The 21,190-nt window shown below is 40.0% G+C and overlaps 1 protein-coding gene and 1 long non-coding RNA gene across 2 annotated transcripts in view; one reads left to right on the forward strand and one right to left on the reverse strand.

Annotated features, from left to right (window-relative positions):
- LOC109257902 (uncharacterized) overlaps positions 1 to 12,750 on the reverse strand; it is a 69,747-nt gene extending 56,997 nt beyond the window's left edge. Inside the window, exon 1 of the long non-coding RNA XR_002076133.2 lies at positions 10,851 to 12,750. This is a non-coding gene — a long non-coding RNA (uncharacterized LOC109257902). The remainder of the gene's footprint in view (positions 1 to 10,850) is intronic.
- Positions 12,751 to 13,684: 934 nt separating this feature from the next.
- Positions 13,685 to 14,513, forward strand: LOC128778540 (60S ribosomal protein L21-like). Its single transcript, XM_053907711.1, has one exon. It carries the CDS (start codon positions 13,735 to 13,737, stop codon positions 14,215 to 14,217), a length of 483 nt encoding a protein of 160 aa, XP_053763686.1. The 5' UTR covers positions 13,685 to 13,734; the 3' UTR covers positions 14,218 to 14,513.
- Positions 14,514 to 21,190: the final 6,677 nt, after the last annotated feature.

Raw genomic sequence — 21,190 nt, forward strand, 5'->3', positions numbered from 1 at the left:
AACTGTCAACAAGACAGAAATAGAAGAAAATTAATTCAATATAATAAAGGCCATATATGAAAAGCCCACAGCTAACCATACTCAGTGGTGAAAAACTAAAAACTTTGTAATCTTTAAGATCAGGAAGAAGGCAAAATGCCCACTCTTGCCACTTTTATTCAACATGATTCTGGAAGTCTCAGCCAGGTAAATTAAAATAAAAAGCACCCAAATCAGGAAGAAGTGAAATTATCTGTTTGTAGAGTCCACAAACTCTTAGAAACAATAAAGTTGAAGGACACAAAATCAACATACAAAAATCAATTATGTTTCCATACACTAACAATGAAATATAGGAAAGGAAAATTAAGAAAAGAATCCCATTTACAACAGCATCAAAAAGAACAAAAAAGTACTTAAGGTTAAATTTAACCAGAGGTGAAAGCTTTATAAACTAGAAAGTATAAAAAATCTAATGAAAGGAATTAAAGACAACTGATACATGGAAATACATGCTGTTTTCATGGACAACAGGACTTAATATTGTTAAGATGTCCACACTAGCCAGGGCAATTTACAGATTCAATGCAACCTTACCAAAATACGAACATTTTTTTTTTTTTTTTTTTACAGAAGTAAAACATATGATCCTAAAATTCATATGGAACCCCAAAGGACCCCAAAGGGCGAACACAATCTTTAGAAAAATAAAGCACAAGACATCAAAATCCCTGATTTCAAAATATATTACAATGCTACAGCAATTAAAACATATAGTACTGGCTAAAAGACAGACATAGGCCAATGTAACAGAATAGAGAACCCAGAAAGAAACCCATGCATATACAATAAACAGATCTTTAACAAAGGTGCCAAGAACATACAATTGGAAAGGCATAGTCTCCTTAATAAATGGTGTTGGAAAAACTGTATATTCATGTACAAAAGAACAAAGTTGAACCCTTATTTTACACATACACAAAAATCAACTGTAAATGGACTAAAGACTTGAAAAACATTAAGATCTGAAACTGTAAAACTACTAGAAGAAAACACAAGGAAAGTTTCATAACATCAGTCTTGGCAGTGAGTTCTTGAATATGAAACCTAAAGCAGAGTAACAAAAGCAAAAATAGACAAATGTGATTACATCAAAATAAAAAAAGATTCTGCACAGCAAAAGAAACAACATAATGAAAAGGCAAACTGACAAACTGGGAGAAAATATTTGCAAATAGTCATCTGGTAAGGGATTAATATCCAAAATATAGAAGAAACTACCACAACTCTCAATAGCAAAAAGTCAAATACCCCAATTTAGAAACACTCAAAGGATTTTAATAGATATTTCTCCAAAGAAGACATACAAATGGCTAAGGTATATGAAACTGTGGTGCAACATCACTAATCAACAGGAAACTGCAAATCAAAACCACAATAGGATCATTTCGTCCCTGTTAGGATGGCCATTATTTTTTAAAAAGTTCAAAGACAAGTCTTGACTTGAATGTGGACAAACTGGAACACCTGTGCACCGTTGGTGAAAATGTAAGGTGGTTCTGCCAATACAGAAAACAGCATGGAAGCTGCTCAAAAAATTAAAAATGGAACTATCATATGATCCAGCAATCCTACTTGCACGTATTTATCCAAAAGAATTAAAATCAAGACAGCAAAGTGATATTTGCACTTCTATGTTCATTGCAGCATTATTCACAACAGCCTAAATGTGGAAGCAATCTAAACATCCATTGATGAATAAATGAAGAAAAAGTACATATACAATGGAATACCATTCAGCTTAAAAAATAAGCAAATCCTGCTATATGCAAAAATATGACAAAATAAGTCAGTTACAGGACAAATACTTTACAATTCTACTTACATGAAGTACATAAACCAGTCAGGCTTACAGATGAAGGAAGTAGAATGTTCTTTGATTGAGTCTGGAGGTAGGAAGATATATATAGACATATTGTTACTGCTCAACAAGCATAATGTTTTAGTTATGCAAGATGAAAAAGTCCTAAAAATATGTACAAATTGTACTTTTAGTTAAGAATATTGTACTGTATACTTAGAAATATATTAACTGGATAGTTTATATCATGTGCCCTTACCACAATTTAAACTAAAGTTAAAGGATCCCAATTCAGTGGCTACAGTTCCCACTGAAATTTCTGACCTACAGAGAAGAATGACCATGATGCTCTCCAAGGATTCTTGGGACGTGCTCACAGATATCTTTCTTAACAGCTGTAGTGAAAGTTGGGCCCTCTGGTCCCTCCTGGGGTGAGACCATGATAAATCCTGACATCCTCCCTAAACAGTCTCCCTAAATCTATGAATACTTTACAGTATATCGAGAAAGCTCTGGCATTTCAACCTCATTTAGCACAGGCCACATTTTGTTCCATGTTGCAGCCAACCAACCAACCAACCAAATTGTTAGAGCCCTGTCTATCCATTCAATAACTGAGTTTAAAATCTCTTAGTGGGCCTTTACCAATACATTAGGCCTGATACAATGTTATGTTCCTTCTACCATTATCCTACACCATTAACAAAATTTCCAACATACTCCTAACCTTATGTCTGTATATACTGAAACACCCATACAGTTTTTTGGAGTGTAGTATCCCCCTCCTCCGAGTCACATTTTTGACCTCACCCTGTGGCCTGCTGAAACTGAAGTCTAATTCAAGTCTATAAACAAGGACAGTGGTGGGGGTGAATTGTGAAAAAAATCAGCAGTATCTTGTGAGATAACTTCCTTAGAGAAAGACATTACAGTTTATTCATGCAAAGCAGGATTAATCTCAGATGGTGACAGAATGGCTATTTCTACTAGCAGAAAAGAGTCAGTGTAATGTAGGGGTTCAATGCCTCTAGCTTCATCAGAATCTTTCTGTATGTTTTCACTCCAATTTTCAGGGATCCATTCCTCCTCAATAAATGTCCACATTTTAACAGAACACACCATACAAAGTGAGAAACTCACCCTGCACAGTAATTCAGAATGAGACTCTGGGTTTTGTTTTCAGAAATGTCAGCTCTTTGGCTACAGGAGATAAATATTTCTTTTAGGGCAGAGACAGATAATTTCAGGTCACTTATGTGTAGTTCTAACTGGGAATTTAAAGCTTTGACTTCATGGTTTTATTTCCTTCCCTTTCTCCAGCACCAGAGCAACCAATAAATTTCATTTTATTTTCCAGTTTAACAAAAGGTCAATCTGAACTGGTTTCTGGGGTTCTGGAATTGATAACCTAACACGAATGGACTCAACTATTCTGTTTTTAGTCATTTTAAAAAGGCACAAACAGGGCACCTGTGGAGCTCAGTCGGCTGAGTGTCCAACTCGGTTTTGGCTTCAGTTGTGATCCCAGGGTTATGGGATCAAGCCCCATGTTGGGCTCTGCACTGACCATGCAGCCTGCTTGGGATTTTCTCTCCCAGTCTCTCTGCCCCTCCCCTGCTCATGCTATAAATACATAAATGAACAAATGAATGAAAAGGCACTAGCAGTCTGTGGCATGATGTGGAAATACGTATATTCAAAATATCACCACTGGATATTCTTAGTGAAATACTTATAGAAAGCAAAATTCAGGGTGACCAGGTGTTCAATACACTTTTGTCAAAGGTTTGAATCTTAAATGTTGTCTGAAAATTTAAAAAATACAAATTTTAGAAAGCATTCAGAAAACAACAGTATGAAGTTCTAGGCCTTGTATCCCCATGCAAACATCAAGTTACTAAAGGACACAGTAAAAACAGCTTTGTGGGAGCCCTAGAAACGATTCAGAGATGTGCAGCAATCAAGTGAACCAAATGAACACCCATGTATCTCTCAACAGTAAACAAAATGTGGTATATACACAGTGGAATATTATTCATCCTTAAAAGAGGAGGAAATTTTGCCATTTGTGGCAACATGGATGAAACTGGAGGACATTATGATAAACGAAATATGCCAGTCACACAGGAATACTGTGTGATTCCACTTACATAAGATATTTAACTAAAATAGTTAAATTCAGAGAAACAGACCATACAATAGTGGAAATAAAGTTTTTGTTACAATACATGAATAAGCTCTACAGATTTCCTACACAACATGATGTATACAGTTAACAGTATGTATTATGAACTTCAAAAAATTTTAGAGGCTAGATCTCATGTTAAGTGTTCTTAACACCAGACACACAAGTATACTTTAGGGGCTATTGTATAGGGCTATTACTTTGACTCAAGTGATGATACCATGTTTGCAGGTCCAAATGAATCAAACTGTATATGTAAAGCTAATATTTTTTAATGGAAAGGAGTGACATAAGCAAGATGGCAAACAAGGAATCTCCAGGCCCTTGTTCTCACAGAAAACATCAAGTAGATAATGACTGAGTAAAACAGCTTTGTGGGAGCTCCAGCGATCAGTCAATGATCTGAAGCAACCAAGTGAACACCCATTCAAGAGAGAGCCACACTCAAGAGGACAGGAAATTTCACATTATTTTTGTTCACTCTTGTCCTAGCTCATTCCGGTGAGATATGGTGCAGTAGGGTGATGCCAACCAATACTGTTTCACCCTTGGCAGAAAAGAGTGCTGCTTGACTGCAATGTTTGACTTGTCAGAGGCTGTCTGAGACGCTAATTTGTGTCTCACATGACTTGGAGCTGAGATAGAAATGACATGATATTTTAGCAGATTAGTGGCTGTGAAAGCAGTGATGGGTGCCATGGCACGTGAAAACTTTATGATAACTTAAGATTTGCACACACCTGGAGGTCAGAGATTAGTGATAGATACAACATCTAGGGCTCAAGAAGCCAGCAGAGATTCTTACGGAAATTAAGACTTTTAGAACCAGCTGTGAATGCAGAATAATTGAGAAGGAAAGAATATACACAGGCTGAGGGAAGACACATCCTCGGAAGGAACCTGAGAAGAACTCAAGTCTTTACGCTAGATGATAGTGAAGGTTTTCCTCTGTATATGTATCTATCTAGTCTGTAAAAACTAGGTGAGGTGGCTGGTTTTCAAATATCCAGGTTTTGACAGTGCTCACAAAACATAGAAAGAAAGAAGAAAATGAAGCCCAAATAAACACAATAAATCTCATTCCTAAAGAAATACAGGCTTTGGACTGACTAGAGGAACACTTTAAAACAACTACCTTAAATATGCTCAAGGAACAGGAGAACACAAAGAATGAACTAAAGAAAACCAGTAAGATAATATATGAGGAAATGTGAATATCAACAAAAAGACTTTATGAAAAAGAACTAACCAGAAGCCTAGAACTAAAAATTGTAACTCAACTGAAAATTTCATAAAAGGGGTTAAAACACAGATTTGAACAGGCAGAGGAAAGCATCAACAAACTTGAAGACAGTGATGTGAAGTGATCAATTCTCAGAGTAAAAAGGAAAAAAGAATAGAGAAATGTAAACAGAATCTAAGGGAATTATGGTTATCCATCTTACAAACTAATATATGTATTACGTGAGTCCAGAAAGAATAAAAAGAGTGAGAGAAAGAGCCAGAGAGCTTATCTGACAAAAACAAAAACTTCCCTAGTTTTGTAAATACATGGATATAAAAATACAAGTTAAACAAAGCCCAAATAAGATAAAGTCAAAGAGACCCACGTTGAGACACATTATGGTCAAACTGATATTTCACCTTAAGAAAGTAGAATAAACTAAACTCAAAACTAGTATATGACAATAATAAACACAGATAAAGAATATGCACAGATACAAAGAACAGAAAAGCAGACAATGAAACCAAGAGTTGCCTTTTTCAAAAAATCAACAGGTATATATCACCAAGATGGTGACATAAGAAGCTCCTGAATCTTCTATAGATGAACTGAATATACAACTACACAAAGGTTAATTCCTTCAAAGAGAAACCCATAAATTAGTTGAGTAACTCCTACATACTAGGTGACAAAGAAAATACCCACATCAAATTGGATAGGAAAGGCTGTGACACACACTCTTACCATAACCCTACCTTGGCCTATTGCTTTTTAATCAGTAGGGAACCCCCAACTCCTATTTCTCCCTGAGGAGACAAGGGTTTAGACCACACGTCTAGTGCCCCAACTTTTGAGAATGCCACCTGAGGGACATAGATCTATCTAAATTACCTAGCACTGAGAGCCGGTGGGTCTTGGATTCACAAGTTCCACTGAAGTATAGCAAACAGGGAAGCAGCTGTTGCCAGGTACATGAACACTCCCCCTAGCTATCCCTTTGGGCTCAGCACACAAAGAGCAGACAAAAATCTCTATCTCCCAAGTTTTCACTGAGAAGACTGCCCTGCATACATTCCTAGTTGCTGCCTGAATATTCAGCTTCTAATCAGCTTGAACAGACACTCAGATCAATGGAACAGAAGACAGAACCCAGAAATGGACCCACAAACATATGGACAACCAATCTTTGACAAAGCAGGAAAGAATATCCATGGAATAAAGACAGTCCCTTCAGCAAGTGGTGCTGAGAAAACTGGACAGTGACATGCAGAAAAATGAACCTGGACATCTTTCTTACACTATACACAAAAATAAACTCAAAATGGATGGAAGACCTAAATGTAAGACAGGAAGCCATCAAAATCCTTGAGGAGAAAGCAGTCAAAAATCTCTTTGACCTTGGCCGCAGCAACTTCTTACTCAACACGTCTCTGGAGGCAAGGGAAACAAAAGCAAAAATGTACTGGGACCTCATCAAAATAAAAAGCTTCTGCACAGCAAAGGAAATGATTAGCAAAACTAAAAGGCAACCAACAGAATGGGAGAAGATATTTGCAAACGACATATCAGATAAAGGGTTATATCCAAAATCTATAAAGAACTTATCAAACTCAACACCCAAAAAACAAATAATCCAGTGAAGAAATGGGCAGAAGACATGAACACACACTTCTCCAAAGAAGACATCCAGATGGCCAACCGATACATGAAAAAATGCTCAGCATCACTCATCATCAGGGAAATACAAATCAAAACCACAATGAGATACCACCTCTCACACCTGTCAGAATGGCTAACATTAACAACTCAAGCAACAACAGATGTTGACAAGGATGCAAAGAAAGAGGATCTCTTTTCCACTGCTGGTGGGAATGCAAACTGGTGTACCCACTCTGGAAAACAGTATGGAGGTTCCTCAAAAAATTAATAATAGAACTACCCTACGACCCAGCAATTGAACTACTTGGTATTTATCCAACAGGTACAGGTATGCTGTTTTGAAGGGGCACCTGCACCCCCATGTTCATAGCAGCACTATCAACAAAAGCCAAAGTATGGAAAGAGCCCAATGTCCAACAATGGATGAATGGATAAAGAAGACTTGGTGTATATATATATATATATAATGGAGTATCATTCAGCAATCAAAAAGAATGAAATCTTGCCATTCGCAACTATGTGGACATAGCTAGACGGTATTGTGCTAAGCGAAATTACTCAGAGAAAGACAAATATCATATGACTTCACTCATATGAGGACTTTAAGATACAAAACAGATGAACATAAGGGAAGGGCAGCAAAAATAATATAAAAACAGGGAGGGGGACAAAAACATAAGAGACTCTTAAATATGGAGAACAGTTACTGGAGGGGGTGTGGGAGGGGATGGGATAAATGCATTAGGGGCATTAAGGAATCTACTCCTGAAATCATTGTTGCACTATATGCTAACTGACGTGGATGTAAATTAAAAAAATAAATTTCTTCCGACCTCTTTGTCATCATCTTTTTAAAAAATTTTTATTTATTTTTATTTTTTTAATGTTTATTTATCTTAGAGAGAGAGAGAGAGACAGAGTGTGAGTGAGGGAGGGGTAGAGAGAGAGGGAGACACAGAATCTGAGGTAGGCTCTAAGCTCTGTGCTGTCAGCACAGAGCCCAACGCGGGGCTCGAACTCATGAACTGTGATATCATGACCTGAGCCAAAGTCAGACGCTTAACAGACTGAGCCACCCAGGCACCCCCATCATCCTTTCTTGATAAAAAGCCTCAAGAATGTAGGGATAGAAAGAACATACCTTAAGATCATAAAAGCCACATATGAAAGGCCCACAGCTAAGATCATCCTCAATGCGGAAAAACTGAGAGCCTTCCCCCTAAAATCAGGAACACAACAGGGACGGCCACTCCCACCACTGTTGTCAGTATCATACTGAAAGTCCTAGTCTCGGCAATCAAACAAAAATAAATAAAAGTCATCCAAACTGGCAAGGAGTAAGTCAAACTCTCGCTCTTCTCAGATGACGTGACACTATGGAAAACCCAAAAGATTCCACCAAAAAACTGGTAGAAATGATATGTGAATTCGGCAAAGTCACAAAATACAAAATCAACATACAGAAAGCAGTTGTATTTCTATACATCAACAATGAAGCAATAGAAAGAGAAATTGAGGAATCAATCCCATCTACAATTGCACCAAAACCCATAAGATACCTAGGAGTAAACCTAATCAAAGAGGTAAAAGGTCTGTATACTGAAAACTATAGTAAGCTTATGAAAGAAACTGAAGACACAAAGAAATGGAAAAACATTCCATACTCATGGAATGGAAGAACAAATACTGTTAAAATGTCGATACTATCCAAAGCAATCTACACATTCGGCACAACCCCTATCAAAATACCACCAGCATTCTTCACAGAGCTAGAACAGTCCTAAAACTTGTATGGAACCAGAAAAGACCCCAAATAGCCAAAGTTATGTTGAAAATGAAAACCAAAGCTGGAGGCATCACAATTCCAGACTTCTAGCTGTATTACAAATCTATAATCATCAAGACAGTATGGTATGGACACAAAAACAAACACATAGATCAATGGAACAGAACAGAAAACCCAGAAATGGACCCACAGACATATGGCCAACTAATCCTCAACAAAGCAAGAAAGAAGATCCAATGGGAAAAAGACAGGCTCTTCAACAAATGGTGCTGGGAAAACGGGACAGCAACATGCAGACAACTGAAACTGGAGCACTTTCTTACACTATACACAAAGATAAATTCAAAATGGATGAAAAACCTAAATGTGAGACCGGAAACAATCAAAATCCTATAGGAGAAAATAGACAGCATCCTCTTCGATTATGGCCGCAGGAAATTCTTACTAGACATGTCTCCAGAGGCAAGGGAAGCAAAAGCAAAAATGAACAATTGGGACCTCATCAAGATAAAAGGCTTCTGCACAGCAAACAATCAACAAAACTAAAAGGCAGCTATGGAATGGGAGAAGATATATGCAAATCACATCTCAGATAAAGGGTTAGTTTTCAAAATTTGGAAAGAATTTATAAAGAACTCAACACCCAAAAAACAAATAATGCAGTGAAGAAATGGGCAGGAGACACGAACACTTTTCCAAAGAAGACATCCAGATTGCTAACAGACACATGAAAACATGCTCAACATCACTCATAATTGGGGAAATACAAATCAAAACCACAATGAGATACCACCACACACCTGTCAGATGGCTAAAATGAACAACTCAGGAAACCACCGATATTGGTGAGGACACAGAAAAAGGGGAACACTATTCCCTGTTGGTAAGAATGCAAACCGGTGCAGCCACTCCGGAAAACAGTATGGAGGTTTCTCAAAAAATTAAAAATAGAACTATCCTACAATCCAGAAATTGCAGTATTAGGTATTTACCCAAAGGGTACAAAAATGCTGATTCAAAGGGGCACATGCACCCCCAATGTTTATAACAGCACTATCAACAATAGCCAAATTATGGGAAGAGCCCCAATGTCTATCAACTGATGAATGGATAAGGAAGATGTGGTGTATATGTACGTATACATACATACCTACATACATATACATACACATACATACATATATACACACAATGGAATACTACTTGGCAATCAAAGAGAATGAAGCCTTCCATTTCCAATAATGTGGATGGAACTAGAGTGTATTATGCTAAGCAAAATAAGTCAGGCAGAGAAAGACAAATATCTATGATTTCACTCCTAGGTGGACTTTGAGAAACACAACAGATGAACATAAGGGAAGGGAAGGAAAAATAAGATAAAAACGGGGCGGCGGGGGGGAGACAAACCATAAGAGACTCTAAGTACAGGGAACAGACTGAGGGTTGTTGAAGGGGAGGTGGAGGATGAGCTAAATGGGCGATGGGTATTAAGGAAGGCACTTGTTTGTGATGATCACTGGGTGTCATACCTAAGTGAGGAATCACTGGATTCTATTCCTGACACCAAGCCTACATTGTATGCCAATACTTGAATTTAAATAAATAAAAGAGAAAAAGAAAAAAAAACAGGAATCTGAAGAGTGCCTGGGGCACACAGTGGGGAGGTTATGTGCTCATTTTAGAGCACATCTCAGAGAGGCAGCATTCATGGAACATTCTGGGAACAAAGGAACTGGCCAGAGCCATTTCCCTCCCCTACCCCTTAGCAAAAAGCACAGGGCAAACTGTAGGAACCAGTGCAGTATCAGCACTCACAACCTAACTTGTTTACACCAAGTCCCACCCCCACACCCTCTGATAGAACCACTCTTCCCAGTCAACAGCCTCATCCCCAGCTTGGCAGGCCCCTCCTCATGGAGACCTGCCCAAACCCCTGCTCACATGTATCTCCCAATCAGGAGGTTTGCAGAGTCTTGTTCCCATGGCAGTGGCAACAGGTCTCATTCCACAAGCAGACCAGGGAGCACCCAGTTAAAACTCGCCACATTCAAGCCAGGAACCAAACACTGCCCACAGCAGGCAAAGAGAGCTCTGCAAGTAACTGGCCCAAAGAATAAAGCAGCCCGTACTCAATAGCATAGCGCAAACAGCATACCTTAGAGCCACTCCCGGAAGCACCAGGTCCTGGGGAACAGGTGACACTATACTGCAGGGCACTACAGCACCTCTTCTTCAATAGGCCATTACCCTCAAGCACAGGAGACTCAGCTGACTTGCCTAACAAACAGAAACAGGCACAGGGACATAAGCAAAATGAGGAGACAGAGGAATTTATCCCAAATGAAGCAACAGGACAAGGCCTCAGCTGAAGACCTAAGCAACACAAATATAAATAACATGCCTGATGGGAGTATTTAAAGCAGTGATCATAAGGATACTCACTGGGCTTGAGAAAAGAGTGGAAGACATGAGTGAGACCCTTAACACAGAGATAAGGAGTACCATAGAGATAAATTGTTCAATAAACAAATGAGAAACACACTTAATAGAATGAATGGCAGGCTGGAAGAAGCAGGGGAACATAATGACCTAGAAGACAGAGTGACAAAAAGTAATCAAACTGAACAAAAGGGAGAAAAAAAGAATTATGCAAAACAAGAAGGCACTCAGGGAACTCAGTGACTCCATCAAGCATAGTAATATTCACATTATAGGCATCCTAGAAGAAAGTAAGGGGACAGAAAATGTATTTGAAGAAATAAAGCTGAAAACTTCCCTAATCTGGGAAAGGAAACATATCCAGATGCAGGAGGCACAAGGAACCCCCAACAAAATCAAGAGAAGCAGATTCGCTCCAAGATATATAATTGTCAAAATATAGTGATAAAAAGAGATATTTTAAAAACAGCAAGACAAAAGTAGACAGTAACAAACAAGAGAACCCTCATAAGGCTATTAGGGCATTTTTCAACAGAAACTTTCCAAGTAAGAAGGGAGTTGCATGATATACTCAACGTGTGAATGGGAAAAAATTGTAGCCAAGAATACTCTATCTAGTAAGGCTATCATTCAGAACAGAAGGAAAGATAGAGTTTCCCAGCCAAACAAAAACTAAAGGAGTTCATGACCACTAAACCAGCCCTTCAAGAAATATTAAAGGGAACTCTGAGTAGAAAGCAAACAACAAAAATGACAGTGTGGAGTCAGGAAAACACAAAGGAAGTAAAAATAAGTATTTCTGTAAAAAAATTAGTCAAGACATTAAAAAAAATTTTAATGCTTATTTATTTTTAAGAGAGAGAAAGAGAGAACGAGAGGGACAGGGGCAGAGAGAGACGGAGTCACAGAATCTGAAGGAGAGAGAGAGAGAAAGAAAGAGAGACAGAACGAGTGGGGTAGGGGCAGAGAGAGGAGTCACAGAATTCGAAGAAGGCTCCAGGCTCCAAACCGCCAGCTCAGAGCCCAATGCAGGGTTCGAACTCATGAGCTGCGAGATCATGACCTGAGCCGAAGTCAGATGCCCAATCGACTAAGCCACCCAAGAGTCCCTAAAAAATCAGTCAGCGCATTTTAACAATATTTTTCTTCCAATCCATGAGCACAGAATGTCTTTGCATTTTTTGTGTCATCTTCAATTTATTTCATCAGTGTTTTATAGTTTTCACAGTACAGGTGAAAGTACAGGTCTTTCACCTCTTTGGTAAGATTTACTCCTAGGTATCTTACTAGTTTGGCTACAACTGTAAATGGGACTGTTTTCTTAATTTCTCTTTCTGATGCTTCCTTGTTGGTCGTTGCAAGGAGTATGGCCGGAGTCGCAAAAGATGAGTCTGCAAACAAAGTGCAGTTAAGTGAAGGTCCTCATACTCAAGTCGGAATGAGGCCCTGACTCCACAATGAAGCTTCTTTTCATTAGGATAATCGATAAAGACTATGTGCAAAAAGTCAGCTAAGCAAGTGTGTTAATCATTCTAATGGTTTAGTTTTTCAAGGGTGAATTTCGAGTTAGTTGGTTTCTATAACACGAGGAAGTGTCAGGTGTGAAGGAGGATCTGGCCCTGACAATGTTAATGGCTTTAGGCGTTCCTTACTAGTCGCAGCCGTGGTCAGCTGTGTAAACATGTCCTAAGGCCTTGCACCTTCTCCAGCCCTTCCCTTCTGAAGTCTTTTCCTTTGATGCTTCTCTCCTGCATCTCCCACAGTTGGTGTATAGACATGCAACAGATTTTTGCACGTTTATTTTGTATCCTGCAAATTTACTGAATTCATTTATCAGCTGTAGCAGTTTTTCAGTGGAGTCTTTAGGATTTTCTGTATGCAGCATCATGGCATCTGCAAATACTGTGAAAATGTCCATACTACTCAAAGCAATCTATACGTTTAATGCAGTCCCTATCAAAATACTAACAGCATTTTTTACGGGACTAGAACAAACAGTCCTAAAATTTGTATCGAACCACAAAAGACCCTGAACAGTCAAATCAATCTTGAAAAATAAAAGCAAAGCTGGAGGGCATTGCCAATCTGGACTTTAAGTTCTATCAAAAAGCTACAGTAATCAAAACAGTATGGTACTGGCATAAAAAGAGACACATAAACCCAGAAATAAACCCACAACTATACGGTCGATTAATCTTTGACAAAGCAAGAAGGAACATCCAATAGGAAAACACAGTCTCTTCAACAAACAGTGTTGGGAAAACTGGGCTCAACATGCAAAAGAACGTAACTGGACCATCTTCTTACACCATACATAAAAATGATTTCAAAATGGATTAAAGACCTAAATGTGAGACCTGAAACCTTAAAAATCCTAGAAGAGAATACAGGCAGTATTTTCTTTGACACAGGCCATAGCAGCTTCTTTCTAGATATACCTCTTGAGGAAAGGGAAATAAAAGCAAAAGTAAACTACTGGAACTATATCAAAATGAAAATCTTCAGCACAGTGAAGGAAAAAAACCAACAAAACTAAAAGACAACCTTTAGAAGATATTTGCCTTTCGGCCAGAACCGCCATCTTCCAGTAATTCGCCAAAATGACCAACACAAAGGGAAAGAGGAGAGGTACTCGCTGTATGTTCTCTAGGCCTTTTAGAAAACATGGAGGTGTTCCTTTGGCAACATACATGCGAATCTACAAGAAAGGTGATATTGTGGACATCAAGGGAATGGGCACTGTTCAAAAAGGAATGCCCCACAAATGTTACCATGGCAAAACTGGAAGAGTCTACAATGTTACCCAGCATGCTGTTGGCACTGTTGTAAACAAACAAGTTAAGGGCAAGATTCTTGCTAAGAGAATTAATGTACGTATCGAGCACATTAAGCACTCAAAGAGCCGAGACAGCTTCCTGAAGTGTGTGAAGGAAAATGATCAGAAAAAGAAGGAAGCCCAGGAGAAAGGTACTTGGGTTCAACTGAAGCGCCAGCCTGCCCCACCCACAGAAGCACACTTTGTGAGAGCCAATGGAAAGGAGCCTGAGCTGTTGGAACCCATTCCCTATGAATTTATGGTGTGATAAATGTAAAAAAAATAAAAGACGTCAAGACTGTAAAAATGTTTCTTTTAATTGAGTAGCAGCATGGTATTGTCTTCCCCAAAGAAGTATTTAAAGCAAACTTTACATCCGAATTCACTGGGGGATGGCTTTATTCAAATTTTGTGGGTTTTGAGGCACCTGGATGACTCAGTTAAGCATCCGACTTTGGGTCAGGTCATGATCTTGCAGTCCATGAGTTTGAGCCCCGCGTCAGGCTCTGTGCTGACAGCTCAGAGCCCGGATCCTGCTTTGGATTCTGTGTCTCCCTCTCTCTCTGCCCTCCCCTGCTTGTGCTGTCTCAAAAATAAATGTTAAAATATGAAAAAAAAAAAAAAAGAAGATATTTGCAAATGACATATCCAATACAGGATTAGCATCCAACACATATAAAGAATTTATAAAACTCAACACCCAAAAAGCAAATAACCCACGATACCACCTCACACCTGTCAGAACGGCTAAAATTAACTCAGGAAACAACAGATGTTGGTGAGGATGCAGAAAGAGGAGAACACTTTTGCACTGTTGATGGGAAAGCAAACTGCAAAACAGTATGGAGGCTCCTCAAAAAATTAAAAACAGAACTACCCTACAACCCAGCAATTGCACTGCTAAGTATTTATCCAAAGGATACAAAAATGCTGATTCAAAGGGGCACACGCACCCCAATGTTTATAGCTGCATTATCAACAACAGCCAAATTATGGAAAGAGCCCAAATGTCCACTGACTGCTGGATATGGAAGATGCGCATATATACATACACACAATGGAGTATTAGTCAGCGATGAAAAAGAATGAAATCTTGACACCTGCAACAACGCTAATGGAACTAGAGTGTATCTGGTAAGTCAATGTCAGGCAGAGAAAGACAATTATCATATGATTTCACTCCTATGTGGAATTTCAGAAACATAACAGATCAACATAGGGGAAGGGAAGGAACAATAGAGGGAGGCAAACCATAGCAGAGAACTGGGGGTTAACAGAGGGGAGCTGGGGGGCAATGGACTAAATGGGTGATGGGCATTAAGAAGGGTACTTGTTGGGATGAGCACTGGGTGTCATATGTAAGTGATAAATCATACTGGGTTCTACTCCTGAAACCAATACTTCACGGTATGTTAACTAACTTGAATTTAAATAAGTTTAATATTTAAAAAATGGGCCCAAAACATGAACAGACATTTCTCCAAAGAAATCCAAATAGCCAACATGAAAAGATGCTCATCATCACTCATCATCAGGGAAATGAAAATGAAAATTACAATATCATCTCACACCTGTCAGAATGGCTAAAATCAACAACACAAGAAACAGGTGTTGGCAAGAATGTGGAGAAAAAATGGACCCATGTAGTTCAAATTCGTGAAGTTCAAGGATGACATGTATACACTACTTACAAGATATTCATTTATATTCAAACCTATATAGACTCAGAGTTAAGGGATGGAAAAGGATACAATACCCCACTCAAATAGTAACCAAAACAAACTAGGAGTTTTTATACAAAAAAAAAAAAACACCAAAAAACAACCAGGAGTTTTATACAAAATAGATTTTAAGTCAAAAACTTTCTGTAGACCATAAAAGGTCTGTATATGACGATTAAAGAGTCCATTTAACAGGAAGATATAACAACCATATGTACACCCGATATCCAAGCACCTAAACATATAAAGTAAATGCTGACGTATTATATTGCACTATAATGATGTTAGGGGACTTTAAAAACTCACTTATAATAACATAGAATATCCAGACAGAAAATCAGTAAAGAAACAGTTGACTTGAACAATATTATAGATCAAATGGACCTTATAGACATACACAGAACTCATATTCCATCCAACAGCAGCAAAGATTCATTTCTAGTACACAAGCAACGCTTTCCAGGATAAATAATACGTTAAGCCACAAACAGATCTTAAATTAAGAAGATCAAAATTATTCAAAGGATCTTTTCTGACCACAAGGGAATGAAACTAGAAATCACTAGCAGCAAAAACAAACAAACGAACAAAACAAATTCACTAATGTAGAAACTAAACAGCCCACTCTTGAACAACCATTTGCTCAAAGAGGAAATCAGAAGGGAATTGAAAAAGTGTATCAAGACAAACTCAAAGAAACACAGCACACCCAAACTCACAGGATGCAGCAAAGGCAGTAAGTACTAAGATGGAAGTTTATAGTCAGAAATACCTCTATCAAAAAAATAAAATAAAAAGGACCTCAAATAAACAGCCTACCTTTACACCTCAAGGACCTAAGGAAAAAAAGAAAAACATAATCCTCAAGTTGGCAGAAGGAAGGAAATAATATAGATTAAAACAGAACTATATCAAGTAAAGAACAGAAAAAACAGCAGAAAAAGTTTTAAAAACTAAGTGGTGATTCTTGAAAAGATAAATTCAACACACCCTTAACTACATTAATTAAGTAAAGAGGACTTGAATCAAGAAAATCAGAAGGGAAAGAGGATGCAATAAAAAGTGATGCCTCGGGGCGCCTGGGTGACTTGGTCGGTTAAGCGTCCGACTTCGGCTCAGGTCATGATCTCATGGTCCGTGGGTTCGAGCCCCGTGTCGGGCTCTGTGCCGACAGCTCAGAGCCTGGAGCCTGTTTCAGATTCTGTGTCTCCCTCTCTCTCTGCCCCTCCCCTGTTCATACTCTGTCTCTCTCTGTCTCAAAAATAAATAAACGTTAAAAAAAGTGATGCCTCAAGTCCTAAGAGGAAAATACACTACAATTCAGGCCTATCTCAAGAAACAAGAAAAATCCCAAATACAGTATCTAACAGCACACCTAAACAAACTAGAAGCAGAACAACAAAGAAACCCCAAGGCCAGCAGAATAAGAGAAAAAATAAAGATCAGAGCAGAAATAAAAAATATAGAATCCAAAAAAATATTGTTTCAATGCCCATACTGCCTAAAGTGCCCTATCGATTTCATGCAATCCGTATTAAAATTCCAATGGAATCTTTACAGAAATAGAAAAACAATCCAAAAATTTATAGGGAACCACAGATCCTGAAGAGCCAAAACAACTTTGAACAAGAGCAAAGCCTGAGGCATCACATTTCCTGATTTCAAAATATATTACAAAGCTACAATAATCAAAATAATACAGTACTGCCAAATAGACCTGCAGGTAAATGGACCCAAGAGCCCAGAAATAAATCCATCTATAGTGTGATCTTCAAGAAGGATTCCAAGAACTCACAAAGTGGGGAAAGGGTAGTCTCTAATAAATGGTGATGGGAAAACATGCTTAAGAGTGAAACTGGTCCCTTATTCAACTTCCATCACAAAAATCAACTCCAAATGGATAAAAAAGACTTAAGACCTGAAACTACTAGATAAAAACAGAGATTCCGCTGCTGGGATCTACTTTGTGTCTTCAAAGCCTGGCATCCGGATGCATTGATCAGGGTTATGTTTAGTTTGCTGGGAGGGGTTAACAAGTATGACCGATACTCTGGCACATACAAGGTGCTTCATCATGATTGCCCACCTCTGAACATCAACTTCATCACCTGCAAAAGTGAAACAATTAATGTTTCCACCTAGTGGGGTTTTTATGGATTTGGAATACATGCATGTGAAAGTACTCCACACAGTGCCCTGCACACACTAGAAACTCAAGTGATGCAGTGATGATGCAAATTTGCATTTTCAGTGGAGCCTGATAAACACAGCTGGGCACTCAGTTTGGCTCTGCTCTTTCTTCAACAGTTTAGGACACCAAGAGTTTTGGCTGTCAATATTTGGATAACGGGAAACATGTTGCATTCTAAAAAGGTCACCGTTTATAATTTTACAGCCAGTCTATTGAAGTTCTATGCCATGCCTGCTCCAGTGGGAGCCACCCAAGGGAGGAAACAGGTTTCTCTCTCAGGAACGGTCTGGGTCTACTTTACTCCTAGCAGAGTCCATCCAATAGGTCAGTCCTGCCAGCACATTCTGGAGAGGGCTGGTCATGTCTGACTTCCTGGAGGGCAAGTCCTGACCTACCAGCCACCCCACTGAGGACAGGACTCCTGGGGGACTCAGCCCCATTCTGCATCCAGCCACCAGCAGAAGTGATATTTCCAGTCCAATCCAGGTGAAAATGAGAAGACTGCTGACAATTCCAGGGGAATGGCTGCCCTAGAGAAGAGACAGGATGACGGCAAGTCACAGAAGGTCAGAACAAACAAGGGTCAGTACACATGGGGGAGACTTACAGCCACCAACACAGCCCCATATCCCACTCCCAGGCCAACAGACACTCCACCCAGTCACAGTCATCTGTGCCACCATCAAACAGGCCCACAGAGCTCCACACATCCTCAAACACACAAACCCTCTACCTATCAGATGCCTGGTTGTGTACCCAGAACCCTCATGCCCCAAATATACATAAACCCTCAGCCCCAATAAAATTACAGCTATGGCCTTCAATAAAATAATGCACTCCCAGGGAACCTGGGTGGCTCAGTCAGTTAAGCCTCCGACTTCGGCTCAGGTCATGATCCTGCAGTCCATGGGATCAAGCCCTGTGTCGGACTCTTTGTTGACAACTCAGAGCCTGGAGGCTGCTCAGATTCTGTGTCTCCCTCTCTGTCTGTCCCTCTCCCGCTCACACTCTGCCTCTGTCTCTCTCAAAACAAACATACATTTAAAAATTTTTAACTAAAAAAATGCACTTCCAACCATCCCCGTATCCCCAAAAAATCCACTCAACCTCATAAAACCCCCAATGCAATGCACACAAACCCTCCAACAATAACTGAATACATTAAAACCAAACTCACATACTCCTTAATGTTAGACACAATCCTCTAATCCCACATATACCACACACAGTCCCCTAGAGCTGTGAACATCCACATAGGCATGCCTTCAAAGCTCAAATACATAAATACCCTCAGACAGACACAGACAGGGTTTCCTACCTTCTCCTAAATGGTCACTCCCCCCCAAAAACAATGACCTTACCACGCTGATACAAACGTACACCCATCTCCCTCTTGAGAACCTATAAATACCATGTCTACACCCCTCAATTCTGCACACACCACTCAAAACACCCCACTACACTAACAACCCCAATCTCCCAAATCCCTCCACTCCCTAAATTCTTACCCTGACAGGATGCATGAATACAGGTATAACACTGATATTGCAAACACACACAAAACCAACACATGAAGCATTAAAATGCATAACTCTACCTCTTCTGAAACGCACATACACATATTCACCATAGTCTCAAAATGCACACAACCAGCCACACCATCCAGGCATACCACACGCACCCACACCCACCCACACACCATTCCACACCACCTGTATACACACAGCTCTCCTTGCCCCCCCAAATCACACATATACAATCCCTACACATCCTTAAAATTACCCCAAACTATCTCATACCCCCATATACCCACAAGTTATTCTACAACCTTCTTTGTCCTGGTTCACATTGCTTCTCCCCAGCCTCCTTCCAAACACAAAACACACACACATACAACAGTCCCCCCAACCGCTGTCCCAACCCGAGGCCTCCAGAAAAAAAAAAGTACTGAATATATAGAACCAACCCCTTAAACCTCTCAAAATACACAGGAACCCTTCAAAATTCCTCAAACACACTATGGACCCCTTACAAATAGAAACATACACATACGCGACCTTTCGTGTCCCAAGTGCACATGCACCCAGACACATACATAAGCAACCCCCAATCCTCAAATGTATATATTAGATTAGTATGATTTCACCCATATGTGGTTTTAAGATGCAAAACAGATGAACATATGGGAGGGGGGGAAATACACAGGGAGGCAAACCATAAGAGACTCTTAAAGACAGAGAACCAAACTGAGGGTTGACGGGGGTGGGGTAAATGGGCGGTGAGTATTAAGGAGGGCACTTTGGATGAGCCCTGGGTGTTAGACATAAGGGATGAATCACTGAATTCTCCTCCTGAAACCAAGATTGCACTGCATGTTAACTAGCCAGAATTTAAGTAAGTTTTTAAAGAAAAAGATGACTCACTAAACACTGAATTCACACACACAACTCAGCCTGTACTATACACACTCAACACACCACACAAACTTCCTGCAAGCACCCTGAATATTCACAGGAATTCACACAACCCCAGCGCACGCACACCCTCACGTCACTGGCACACACGCGTGCAGAGCTCCAGTCTCACAATGAGAAAACCGCCCTCGTGAGGTGCTGCCCGCGTGACTACAGCAGGACAGCCTGCTCACACCCAGTCTGGACATTTCGATTAGGGCCTGAGCTTAGAATTCCCACCCCAAGCTCCCACTCTGCTTTTCCTAGGGCACCTTGGAAAGTAACCCTCCAGAGCTGAGCCCGTGAAAAGCGAGCAACCTCCACCCCAACCACCTGGCAGTACTAGGTGCTTGCTACCCTGCACTCTACGTCTGCTGGCTGTGGCCCAAGATGGACAACTGCCCTTCCCCTGGCTCACTGCACGCCTGTTACAGGGACCTGGAAGTAAATCTTGTGACTCTCCTTCCTTTGAGGGAGGCGGGTGTGCTGAAACTGTGCGTTCGATCAAACCACCCTGTGCTTTTCACTTCCCCACGGTGTTGCTCAGGTGCCGAGGGAGCTCCCTGCTGAGGCCGCGTGGGTATGACCGGCTGAAGGAGGTCTTAATCCAAGACTGGTTCTTAATACCATCTACCAGCTCGGGACCCCCAACAATGCTCAGCACAACATACAAGGGCCATCCAACGCCCCCCCCCCCCACCCAGACACAAGCGCAAACCTACACACTCCCCAACTTCACACACAAAAACTCCATGCTCGTACAAACATTCACAATATTCACAACACCGATGCACACTTACACAGTTTCCACCACCTGAAGACACCCACACACTCAGAATCTATATACAGAAACTGCGATGGGGAGGAGTTGGTGAC

The sequence above is a fragment of the Panthera pardus genome, unplaced genomic scaffold (assembly GCF_024362965.1).
Source record: "Panthera pardus isolate Hobbes unplaced genomic scaffold, ASM2436296v1 HiC_scaffold_20, whole genome shotgun sequence".
Classification (NCBI taxonomy): Eukaryota; Metazoa; Chordata; class Mammalia; order Carnivora; family Felidae; genus Panthera; species Panthera pardus.

What these genes read in the sequence shown, in the direction of transcription:
- LOC128778540 (XM_053907711.1), top strand. Translation starts at nt 13,735, where the DNA reads ATGACCAACACAAAGGGAAAGAGGAGAGGTACTCGCTGTATGTTCTCT.